This window comes from Anastrepha obliqua, chromosome 2 (genome assembly GCF_027943255.1).
Source record: "Anastrepha obliqua isolate idAnaObli1 chromosome 2, idAnaObli1_1.0, whole genome shotgun sequence".
NCBI classification, from domain to species: domain Eukaryota; kingdom Metazoa; phylum Arthropoda; class Insecta; order Diptera; family Tephritidae; genus Anastrepha; species Anastrepha obliqua.
The window spans coordinates 30805825-30817889 of record NC_072893.1 but is presented as its reverse complement, the minus strand read 5'-3'; the positions used below and the strand labels follow the sequence as shown (position 1 = coordinate 30817889).

Sequence of the window (12065 nt, the reverse complement as noted above, 5' to 3'; positions counted from 1 at the left end):
ACCAAGGATTTGTGTACTCGTTGATAGAGGTGAGAACGAAAATGCGCAACTTCAAAAACCTTCTCGACATAATAATCCCTACTAATATTATAAATGTGAATGTAAGTTTGTTTGTTACGCTTTCACGCCAAAACTACTTAACCGATTATTACGAAACTTTGTGCACATGTTTTTGGAGGTGATAGAAGTAACATAGGATACTTCTTATTAAAAAAAATTATTTTTTTAATACATACGGATACAGATATCTATAACGAAACGCTAATTATAATAGAAAATAAGGTTTTTACAATGGTTGGAAAAAAATTAAATGATTTTGGAAAGCAAAGCCCTCGACGAAACAATACAGATAACTTTAATAATGAAATTGCTCGAGAGATAGATTATGATTATGATTTTATAGCACTGCAACATCAAGTAACAGAATTAGTCCCTCAATTAATTCCAGAGCAAAATTATGTTTTCAACCAAGTTTTACGTAAAATAGACTCCGGCAATGGTGGACTCTTCTTTCTCGACGCACCAGGAGGAACCGGAAAGACGTTCTTGCTTAACCTATTATTAATGTCCGTCAGAAAAGACAAACAAATAGCAGTTGCTGTAGCTTCTTAGGGTATTACCGCGACGCTATTAAACGGCGCCCGTACAGCACATTCTGTTTTAAAATTACTATTAAATCTGGCACAGGAAGATTCACCCATCTGTAATTTCAGTAAAAATAGTTCGCGAGGTAGGATGCTGCGAGAATGTAAGCTTTTAGTGTGGGATGAAAGTACAATGTCTCACAAGAAGGCTATAGAAGCTTTAAACCGAACTCTCCAGGACTTGCGAGATAGTTGATATATAAAATGGGAGGAATGGTAGTTTTATTGGCTGGTGATTTCCGACAAACCCTCCCAGTCATTCAGAGAGGGACACCAGCAGATGAAATTCAAGCATGTATTAAATCATCATGCTTTTGGTCGAAAGTTGAAAAACTCAGCCTGAAAACAAATATGAGAGTTCATCTTCATAATGGCGTGGACTCGGGACTTTATGCAGAAATGTTGTTGAAAATTGGTGATGGTTGTTTAGACGTTGACAAAGAAGGTTATATATCACTATCAAGAGAATCTTGCAATTTAGTTTGTGGAATGTTTTTTCGGAATTGCAACAAAATTTGAGTTGTGATCAGTGGTTGTGCGCAAGAGCAATATTAACGCCAAAAAATGAGGTAGTTTCTAGGATCATCACTGACATTTTAAAAGAGGTGCAAGGAGAAATGAAGGAATATTTGTCAATGGATACAATTATGGATGCGGAACTAAGTACTTCATATCCTATGGAATTTTTAAACTCACTTGAACCGTGTGCACCGTCACATAAAATTCAATTAAAATTGAATGTACCAGTGATGCTTATGCGAAATCTGAATGCTCCTCTGCTATGTAATGGAACAAGGCTTCGGATAACAAAATTGGGGCAAAATATACTTGGTGCTACTATTTTAACAGGTATGGGTAAGGGAAAAAGTGTCATCATACCTCGCATTCCAATTATTCCCACTGACCTTCCATTCCAATTCAAAAGGGTTCAGTTTCCCATCAAGCGTAGCTTTGCTGTTACCATAAATAAAGCACAAGGGCAGACATTGCAGGTAGCGGGAGTGAATTTAGAAAAGCCATGCTTCTCTCACGGTCAACTATATGTAGCATGTTCGCGAGTGTCTAATGCCCGGAATTTACACATATTTGCAAAAGACGGAAAAACTTATAATATAATCTACAAAAATATCCTAGATTAATACTCTCCATTATATCTTTTTGAATTATAAGAATTTAAAATTATTTATTTTTGTTACAGTGAAATATATTTTAACATTTGTTGTTGTAATTAAATAAAGCATATTTTAAGTTTTTGAAACTCATTGTATGTAGTAATTTTTAAATACTAAATCACATTGATTCAGCCCTATTGCAATGTAATGATCTTTGATATTTATTTAAGGGCTATAACGCGAGCGAAGCCGCGGGTAACAGCTAGTTTTAATATAAAATTCTTTTTCTGGTTATTATTCAACGTTTGTTTACTATGGTTCTTTGTTTTAGTTTGCTTTAACAGCTAATTTCGATCAATATTCTATTAAAATGAGAGAAGGCAACGATTTTTCGTAATTCGTATTGTAAATATCGCACTGATGAAACTTCCTTTAAAAATAATTATCCGGTGAGCCGAATATTTTTTTATTAATTGTACAAACTATAAAATACGTAATACTTAGTTTTAACCTACTTTACTTACCGAATTAGGAGTCGTGAGAACATAGCCTGATTCTCATTCCGTAATTGGAGTTGCCATATTCTAATTTTCCCATTGCTACTAAGAAAAATACCGTGCACTAAGTGTCGTCCGTTGAAGGTAAACATTACCGCATTTACAGATACGCATTTTGGATATTTTCTACTTTGGACAGATAATGCAAATTAATGATCATCGTGTACGTTTCTATTATTTCCTCATCATTTCTCCAACGGACGTCATTGCCGATGTACCGAATCCGAATTTTAATATAACGCCGTGCAAATTACTTGCCAGCCTTGCTATTTGCTTTTGCTTCATAACCTCACATTCGTAGTCAGATGTTTGTGCGTGTGTATATTGACAATTCATCACAGCTGACAGCGATTGCGGCAACTAATTCTTTCATTAAAATTAAGGGGGATAATTTAAAATTTTATTTGATATTATTTTAACTGCAGCTTGTAAGGGGAAGAATAATGTCTAAACATGATCCATATGGCGCGCCGGCTAAGCCAGATAGCAATTGTCGCACATGCACAGATTTTAAATATTGGTCAAAACAACAACGTCAAATATTTCACAAAGCGGTAAGTGATTGCACTTTCCAGAAGGTTGGCTGCACAAGCAGATGAATGTCACACAACCAGCGTTTCATAACTATGTGATTATGGATTATAAGACTTGTTTCTCATAGGATACGCCCAAGGAAGCGAAGCCAGAAAGTCGTGCAGCTGTACCCGAAGGGTGTCCATTGGATAAAGTGGCGCTAGGACGCGCCACTTGGGGTTTATTACATACAATGGCAGCCTTTTATGAAGATAATCCCACGGATAATCAAAAGAAAGATATGAAAACATTTATTGATGTGCTCTCCCGTGTTTACCCATGCGAGTATTGTTCCAAGGACTTTCGCAAGGAGTAAGCTGTTGAGTAAATGTAATTATTATCGAATAATACATGAATTTTTTTGCTTTACACAGCCTCAAGGAGCACCCAGCGCAAGTGAACTCCCAATATGAATTTTCACAATGGCTGTGTAAATTTCACAATCGGGTCAATGTCAAATTAGGCAAATCACAGTTCGATTGTTCGAAGGTGAATGAACGGTGGAGGGATGGTTGGCTAGATGGTTCCTGCGATTGAAGTATTTATATTGCCATATAATTTCCAACAGGTGAATGGCCTGTACAAGAAATATACATATATAAACTCTTATAAAGACGCGTAAGACCATTATGGCTATTGTTATATTGTTTCATAATCGCACTTATGTATGTATGTAGACTGTAATTATACTATCTAAGTAATAGAAACATTATTAAATTAAAATGTAAAGATTTAAGCTCCCTAACCTAAACAGAAAAATTGCCTACTTTTTACAATAGTCTATTAATTTATTTAATAAACGCTTATTTACTTAAAGTAAATATGCTAAAAAGAATATTTTCATAAAAAACCATGTCTTTCGGAGGTCGCATCCATTTGTAGAACCACATCAAGACGCACGCCACAAATTCGAGTGGCTGCTCAGCCAACAATCAACATTGGATGTACGCGCCATTTATCGGTATATGTGCACATACCTGTATATAAATATCCTAAATACCACTTTAGAAGTCCACTTGTAAATTTATCTGATATTATACATAAAGCGTGTTATCTTTGCTGGATTAATTTTGATAAAAGTGATAGCAAAAGCATATTGCAAGAATACTTAACCCTCCGCTGGGCACCCGGGGTCTGGCTAGACTGGCTTTTTCAACTTTGGGCGTGAATTTAACACTTTTCTATTATAGCTAACGACTTGAGTTCGCAGATATCTTTATAAAAATAAAATATTCTATCGCTTTATGATTACAACCTTTTAAAAAGGAACGCCGAGCAGGACGAAAAAAGACCAAACACGGGTGCTCAACCGAAGGTTTTAAAAACGTGTCCAACGGAGGGTTGAGTATTGTTTTCGACAGTTGTTGTTGTAGCAGCATAAACATTCCCCATACTTACATACGGGGAATGCTGCTGGAGTGACAGTCCTTGACCGGATATAGATCCGGGTCGTTTCGGTAACGTAGAACCGACTGTCGTGGAAACGATTGTTTGTTTAGTTGTTTTCGACAGTTATCCAGTCTTGTGTCAATTATTTCACAAGTTTTTTAACTAACGACAGTGTAATTTCTGTCCACAAATTTTCACATCAAAGAATTTTTACGCAGAATGCGCACACCTACCCATTTGTACCTATTAAGGAAAATTATGTGCCGATTAGGATTTTTTTATATGCTACGTTTGGTTCGGGTTTTGGGATGGACTATAAATCCCAGTACTTCATTTGAAAATCCTTGCTTTTGTGCGCAAAAAAATAGCCATTTTCCTATTAATTTATTTTTGTATTTCTCTGTAGAGGTTACGTGGTACAGAATATGAAAACTGGAGGAATGAAAATCGGGTCCATCTTCCTTCCATCCACAACTCTTTTTAAAATCTTCGTTTGGGCACCCGGATCTTGCCTTTCTTCGTCGTGTTAGAGGATCTTTTTTAAAAGGTTGTATGCATAAATCGATAGAAAATTAAATTTTGGGTTGTTGCTGTGGTTGTTGTTGTAGCAGCAGCATAAACATTCCCCATACTTACATACGGGAAATAGTGCTGGAGTGACAGTCCTTGGCCAGATATAAATCCGGGTGGGATACGGGATACGGTACACTAGACAGGGCTAGTTTACTGGGGCGGCAGCCCTTGGTCGGGAAAAACCAGAGTCATTCCGGTAACGTCGAACCGACTGCCGTGGTAATTTTTGATACTGACCTGAAGGCTTAAGGGGTTAGGGGTAGTCAGAATTTTCTAAAAATTGGATTTGGTTTTTTTGCATTTTCTTAAAGTATATTAACTTACAAATATTGTGTGAAAATTTTAAGTGAATCCGACAAATACTTTTCGTTTTATTCAACAATTAACAAAGGGCGCTCCGGAGCAGATAGCAAAACTTTAAATACGTTTTTCTCAAAACTATGTTTTTTGAATTGGTATTCACTATAACTTAAAAACCGCTTGGTAGATTTCAATAAAATTTATACTGCTTTTGAAAATCATAAAAATTTTTTTTTTTCAAAATTTCAATTTTTTGTTTACAATTAATTGTGGTTTTTTTTCTCGAATATCTGAAAAACATTTCCTGAGGTCGCCATATTGTTAAAAAAAAGCTTCGAACAGGCACAAGTCCGATTGATTTTAGATGAATTTCCACGGCCTTGTGATGATCACCGCAAGGGACTTCTGGAGAAACAAGATAACTTTTACAATAATTTTTTTTTTTAAGTCGAAACATGATGTGTTAATGCTATGTTTTCATTTTTGTAAAATAAAGCAAGTGACTAGCAAAAAAAAATTATTGAAAATCAGCAATTTATAGGGCCTCTGACTACCCCCAACCCCTTAAGTCGTTAGCTATAATAGAAAATAAATTAAATTCACGTTCAAAATGCGAAAATCTGGCCAGACCCGGGTGCCCAACGGAGGGTTAACAGAACCAGCACTACAAACAAGTTTATAAGAAATATTTTTGCTGTTAATAAATTTCCGCCCAATTTTAAACCTAAATTCGTCTTCCAGTAATCCGTGCGTGCATTACGCCTAAGTGGACTTTTCCAGGTCTCACCAAATATTATTTTATGCAGCATGCGCAGAGATACGATTTTTTCTTAATTAAATTTTTTTTAAATTAAAATATTTTTTTTTTTTGATAAAATTTTTTTTTTATTTAATTTTTTTCTAATTAGATTTTCTTTTTTTATTAAATTTTTTTAAATTAAAAAAAAAAATTTTTATTAAAAAAAAATTGATTAAAAAAAACATTTAATTAAAAAAAAAATTAAATTAAAAAAAATTAACAAAAATGAATCAAAACAAAAAAATTTAATTAAAAACAAAAATTTAATTAAAAAAATTAAAAACAAAAATTTAATTAATAAAAAAAAATTTAATTAAAACAAAATTAACTAAACAAAAAAAATTTTATTAAAAAAAATATAATAAAAAAAGATTAATAAAAAAAAAAATTAATCAAAAAAAAAATTTTAATTAAAAACAAAAATTTAATTAAAAAAATTTAATTAAAAAAAGAAAATTTAACGAAAAAAATTAAATAAAAAAAAAGTTTTAAAAAAAAAAATTAATAAAAAAAATGAAATAAAAAAAAAATTTAATAAAAAACAAAAATTTAAGTAAAAAAAAATTTAATTAAAAAAAAATTTAATTAAAAAAAAATTTAATTAAAAAAAATGTTTAAATAAAAAAAATAATTTAATTAAAAAAAAAATTAATTAAAGAAAATTTAATAAAAAAAAATTAATTAAAAAAAGATAATTTATATTTAATTATTAATTTATATTTAATTATCTTTTTTTAATTAATTTTTTTTTATTAAATTTTCTTTAATTAATTTTTTTTTTAATTAAATTATTTTTTTTATTTAAACATTTTTTTTAATTAAATTTTTTTTTAATTAAATTTTTTTTTACTTAAATTTTTGTTTTTTATTAAATTTTTTTTTTATTTCATTTTTTTTATTAATTTTTTTTTTAAAAACTTTTTTTTTATTTAATTTTTTTCTTTAAATTTTCTTTTTTTAATTAAACTTTTTTAATTAAATTTTTGTTTTTAATTAAAATTTTTTTTTGATTAATTTTTTTTTTATTAATCTTTTTTTATTATATTTTTTTTAATAAAATTTTTTTTGTTTAGTTAATTTTGTTTTAATTAAATTTTTTTTTATTAATTAAATTTTTGTTTTTAATTTTTTTAATTAAATTTTTGTTTTTAATTAAATTTTTTTGTTTTGATTCATTTTTGTTAATTTTTTTTTAATTTAATTTTTTTTTAATTAAATGTTTTTTTTAATCAATTTTTTTTTAATAAAAAATTTTTTTTTTAATTAAATTTTTTTTTTTTTTAATTAAATTTTTTTTTTTTCAATTAAATTTTTTTTTATTTTAAAATAAAACAGCTCAATAGTTTCATGTTATCTATTTATTTAGCATTACATAACACATCTAGTTTCAATCAAATAGCCAATATTTGCTTACATATAGAAACTTTCTACGTAAATAATACATAATTACATAGACGTGGGTATGTTTTTGGTTTTTGTTGGTAGTTTTGCCAGAGTATCTTCTTAGCGCAAAGCTATCGATTTCGTTAATCCCACACAAATGCCAATTTAGATTCTGCCAGGGAAGGTGCCAGCTTCACGTTGGTCATTCCATCTTTCCACCCAGGCATTGGGGCACATCGTTGCGAACACCTTTTTGAAATAGTTGCATGGTTCGTACTTTTCGCCACGCACCTTCTGGCAACGATGGTAGTCAATGTACGATTGGTAGCAGTAGCGGGTCACGTTTTGGTTGGGAAAACGTGGATCGAAGGGTGCGGTTTCCATTTTGTACGTCATGGTGGTTTCTTTGCCTTTTTTGGACATGGAAATTTATTTATTATTAATTACTGCAAATAATAAATCGCACAAGAAAAAGGCAAAACGAAGGAGCGAGCGAGCGATCGACCAAGCAATATTGATGGTTGCATGACAACAGGATACAAGGACGCATACAAGAAAAATGTGTACGTTAGTTATATGGATGAATGGTTACAATCGTTTACTATCAAAGTAGAGCATATTAATATTTTTTAACCATAAATAGATTTTAATTTACTTTGCTGTGATCCCCACAAAAGTGCGTATAACTTTCGAAAGGATGTTACAAAATCAAAACTAATCAAGTGAGCAGGGTATTGCATAATATAAAGATATGTCCAATGAATTTTTGCTAGTAAAAATCGTAATAAAAAAATGCATAATTCAACTGCTTGAAACAGAATTTTCGCGCTTAACCAATTCAGTTCAGCCTTCGACTTTAAGCGTAAAATGTTTAATCTCAAAATGGCACCGTTTCGCATTTATGTAAACTGAGTTGAATCGCTCTATCAATAATTTATTCGAGGTTCGATAAAAAAATGTACGACGTACTGAAATCATGTTTATTAAAGCGATTTATATTAAATAGGTGAAAAAGTGGTTTTCATGTGGCGCTGCTTTAGGTGTATGTGGGTGGGTGTGGGTGTGCATGAAGCGTTTTGAGAATTGTATAATTTTGTCAATTAACAATAATTGATATAATATAAACTCATTCAAATTTAAATTCTGCCAGGAAAAACACCAGCTTCCCGTTGTTCATCCCACTTTTGTACCCAGGCATTGGGACACATTGTTTTGAAAACTTTATTAAAATATTGGCATGATTCATGGCCTTCACCACGACTCTTCTGACAGCGATGGTATTCCACATAGGAAAACCAGCAATGCCGCGTTACATTCGAATTTGGAAAACGTGGATCCATTGCAACGGTTTCCATCTTATATTCGGGTTCGCTTTTTTTCGGCTCTTTTTTCGACATGAGACAATTATTTTTTCTTTCTGCTCTTCAATCAATCAATTCAGTGTTATGCAATAATCATTACGCAGTTGTGGAAATTATGAAAATAATGAATGTTAGTTGAGGGCGAAAAATATGAAATTAGTCAAACAATGCAATGTAAGGAGGTATAAACATAGTAAAATATGACGTAATTGTCAGTAAGGCGTAAAAATAAATGAAACGAATAATGCAATAACATAAAAATTAATAAATTATATAAATGTGTGTATTTTTTGAAAGCTATAAATAAATGCTTTTCAATACTCGCACGTAAAAACTTCGTGCTTGAATACCACCAGCAAAATGTGTGGGTAATTCTCTCAATTTTTCAAGTGCTATCCTATCCATTTAACTTTGTTAAAAAATAATCACTTACAACTACAATTAACGCTAATTCATAGAGCAAAATGTAAATTATTCAAAGGATGTTTTTAGAAGTGGAATTGAATTATAATCCAATTTAGATAAATTTTCTTAACATTAGTAAATCATATATTTATATGCACAGATTTCTAGATTAATTTGGGAAAACTCGAAGTATTCGCTCATTCATCGATGAGCTCTATTCAAGTTCAATTCTTCGCATATTTAGGCTCACTTAACAAGTGGCCTAGTGCCGCCGTCGGAATCACATGCATGATTCTTGTACTTGTTGACTTCTGCTAAGTACAGTGACCAAAAATCTTTGGGGTCGTCACTTTGTTCCGCTTGTGCTTTGGGCTTGGCCACGACGCCAGTCTTGAGAATTTTTCCACCACGTCGTCGCCCGACTAAAGGTGGTGGTGGCGCAGACTTGCCGGTCGATGTGGCCGCAATATAGGCGGCGGCATTTGAGGTAGATGCAAGTACAGGAGCCGTCACTACTGGTGCCAACGCTGCCGTAACTGTTGCTGCCGGCGCATGGTGTTGTTGCTGCTGCGCTTGCATTTTCTTAAAAATTTCCAAGAATGAACCGTCATTCGCAAATACTGGATGTGAAGCCTCTGGCTTTTTTGGTGGATACACTTTGCCTTCTTTAGCAAGTGCCTGACGTAATTTCTCTTCCATTTCACGATGTATACGCTCTTTGTCAATAGGTTCATCGGTATCGAGATTATAATAAGCGCCAATCGGTTCACGTTTCGGCAACGGTAGATGTTGTAAATCTGTATTTTCTAATGTTGCTGTCGAACGGTTATAGTCTATGGACTTTTTGAGTTCATTAATATTTTGGCGACGTTCACCATCGCGCATTTGCCGTGATTGCCTATCTGAGCTGCGTGAACGCGAATCTCTTCTGCTGCTACGATGTGAACGCGTAGGAGTGCGGCTTCGGCTACGTGAATCTCTATGTCGTCGATTGGAGCTGGGTCTATTGCGACGACTTGAGCTTCTACTACGACTGCGTGAACGTTTGTCGGCATGGCGCCTACGATATTCCGGCGATCGACTGCGTGAACGACTATCATCACTTTTACGGCGGTAGCGACGATGACGCGAACGACTACGTGAATGACTTCGCCGTCTACGATCTTCTCTGCGCGAATCTTGATCATATCCAATATCGCGTTTCTGTCGCTGATTCATAGAAGACATTGTAGACTCTGCGTTTTGTCGCTGGCTGTTGTGATGTTAGTATCTGTAAATCAAACTGTAGCCCTTTTAATAAATCGCATTATAATTGCACCTTGACTGCTTTTATACTCATAACAGTCCCTATTCGCTATTTCATATTTTAAAATTTTTAATAAATTTTCTTTTTCAAAATCAAAGTTAAGCGAAGTGCTTGTCTTTAACTTAATCAATTTTTTAAGAAAATTTAGAAACAAGTAAATATTAATTTTTAGCGATAATAATTATGAAATTTAATGGATGTCAATGCAAAAAAGGACATTACATGTTCGCTCTTACTGTATTATTCCACTTTGGTGTAGGACCAAGCGTTCACTACCGTGTTTGGTTGGCAATGCTTCGTCCCAAAGTTTCTTTTTCCGGCTTTGTTATGCAGTACAAATGATGATGTATGTAGTTTTGCTGGTATTTCTCCGATCTGCTGTTATGTTTGTGTCCTATTCATGGAAACGTATTTAAAAATTCCTGCGTAAAAAATGAACTTGAAGGCATGAATACTTCGTGTTTTCCCAAACTGTGCATTTCATTTCATTATCTCTTCAAATATATACTTAAATATTTGATTTATGTTCTTATACCATTTAACATAAATATACAAACGAGTTGTCCACTCAATCAAAACTTATTAAGTCAAAAATAATGTTATGTAATTTTACTTAAACCCCCAAATTACAACTTCACGAGTAATCGTCACCGCCTATACAACTCTGCAGAATTATCCATCAATTCCATTCCTTACCCACTTTTTAGCAACACGCAACAAAACATAAAATATGAAGCACCTTTTTTCTGAATTTTCCATACCTTTAGGTCTCCGAAAGAGCTGAGAAAATTAATTCTTTTAAGTGTAGCTTCGAATTATCACGGTCCAATGTGGCTGGTTGAGATTTTTCGTCTAAAATCAATATGGCGATTGACGGAACGATTCATAATCGGCAAGCGCTGAATTGCTGACTATGGCAGGGTTGCTGTGAATGAAGTTGAGTTGAGGGAATTAATTTCATTGAACGTCTAATTCAATTTTTGTATTAACAACAATGTTGACAGATAGCTCTTGTAGACAACATGCTACGATCAAAAATATATATTTTTCACACTGATTACTTTATTGTGTTTTACACATAAAACAGTCAGAAGTTAGTTGCAATTATATTTACGAAAACTGTTAGCATAAGCTACAATAAATTAAAGAACTATAAATAGTGATATCCGGACTATTTATAATTACATATGAAATATATTTCATGGTTCAACTCTTTAAAGTTACTGCTATAACCTTACCCTACAACTCGACCTTCTACAGAATATGATTAATTGATAGTAAACAGAAATGGCAACTGGAGATGATGAATATCCACTGCCTTTTCGTACTTCTTATCATCACTGACAAGTTTTCGAATTCGAACGCATTGATATAATTGGCTTCATTACCATTCCATACACATTAAATATTGCCATCGCATTCAATCAAATTTGGCTGTTGTTATAAAATGATGTTAAGTTAATTAACGTCTCGGCACTCATTTTTTGATTATTTTCAATGGTCAATTACAATGAAATTGTCAATCGCGTCAACAAATTGAAAGCAATTGGCAATTCATGCTATGAAATATAATATTTATTTCAAATAAGAACTGAGAACTGATGGTGGCGCCTTCTAAAATCAGTTAATTTATTTTTTGGAATTTTGACAAGCCTGACATCAG

At 32.6% G+C, this 12065-nt stretch overlaps 3 protein-coding genes across 8 annotated transcripts; 1 reads left to right on the top strand and 2 right to left on the bottom strand.

Moving 5' to 3' along the window:
* The first annotated feature begins 2619 nt into the window (after positions 1 to 2619).
* Positions 2620 to 3721, top strand: LOC129237924 (FAD-linked sulfhydryl oxidase ALR). The gene is made up of 3 exons (XM_054872913.1): positions 2620 to 2867; positions 2975 to 3198; positions 3261 to 3721. Exons 1-3 carry the CDS (start codon positions 2757 to 2759, stop codon positions 3421 to 3423), a joined length of 498 nt encoding a protein of 165 aa, XP_054728888.1. The 5' UTR covers positions 2620 to 2756; the 3' UTR covers positions 3424 to 3721.
* Positions 3722 to 7287: 3566 nt separating this feature from the next.
* Positions 7288 to 11270, bottom strand: LOC129237455 (cytochrome c oxidase subunit 6B2-like). 6 transcript variants are annotated; one of them, XM_054872226.1, is made up of 3 exons: positions 11164 to 11249; positions 10625 to 10824; positions 8754 to 10378 (listed from the first exon to the last, which is right to left on the bottom strand). In XM_054872226.1, the coding sequence occupies exon 3, from the start codon at positions 10321 to 10323 to the stop codon at positions 9343 to 9345; it is 981 nt and encodes a 326-aa protein (XP_054728201.1). In that variant the 5' UTR covers positions 10324 to 10378; positions 10625 to 10824; positions 11164 to 11249; the 3' UTR covers positions 8754 to 9342. The 6 variants fall into 6 exon arrangements, with proteins under 6 accessions (XP_054728204.1, XP_054728203.1, XP_054728201.1 ...); XM_054872227.1 differs by having other exon boundaries at positions 8754 to 10366; XM_054872224.1 differs by having other exon boundaries at positions 10639 to 10824.
* On the bottom strand, positions 8292 to 11250 carry LOC129237457 (uncharacterized). The gene is made up of 2 exons (XM_054872230.1): positions 11164 to 11250; positions 8292 to 8747 (listed from the first exon to the last, which is right to left on the bottom strand). Exon 2 carries the CDS (start codon positions 8725 to 8727, stop codon positions 8467 to 8469), a length of 261 nt encoding a protein of 86 aa, XP_054728205.1. The 5' UTR covers positions 8728 to 8747; positions 11164 to 11250; the 3' UTR covers positions 8292 to 8466.
* Positions 11271 to 12065: the final 795 nt, after the last annotated feature.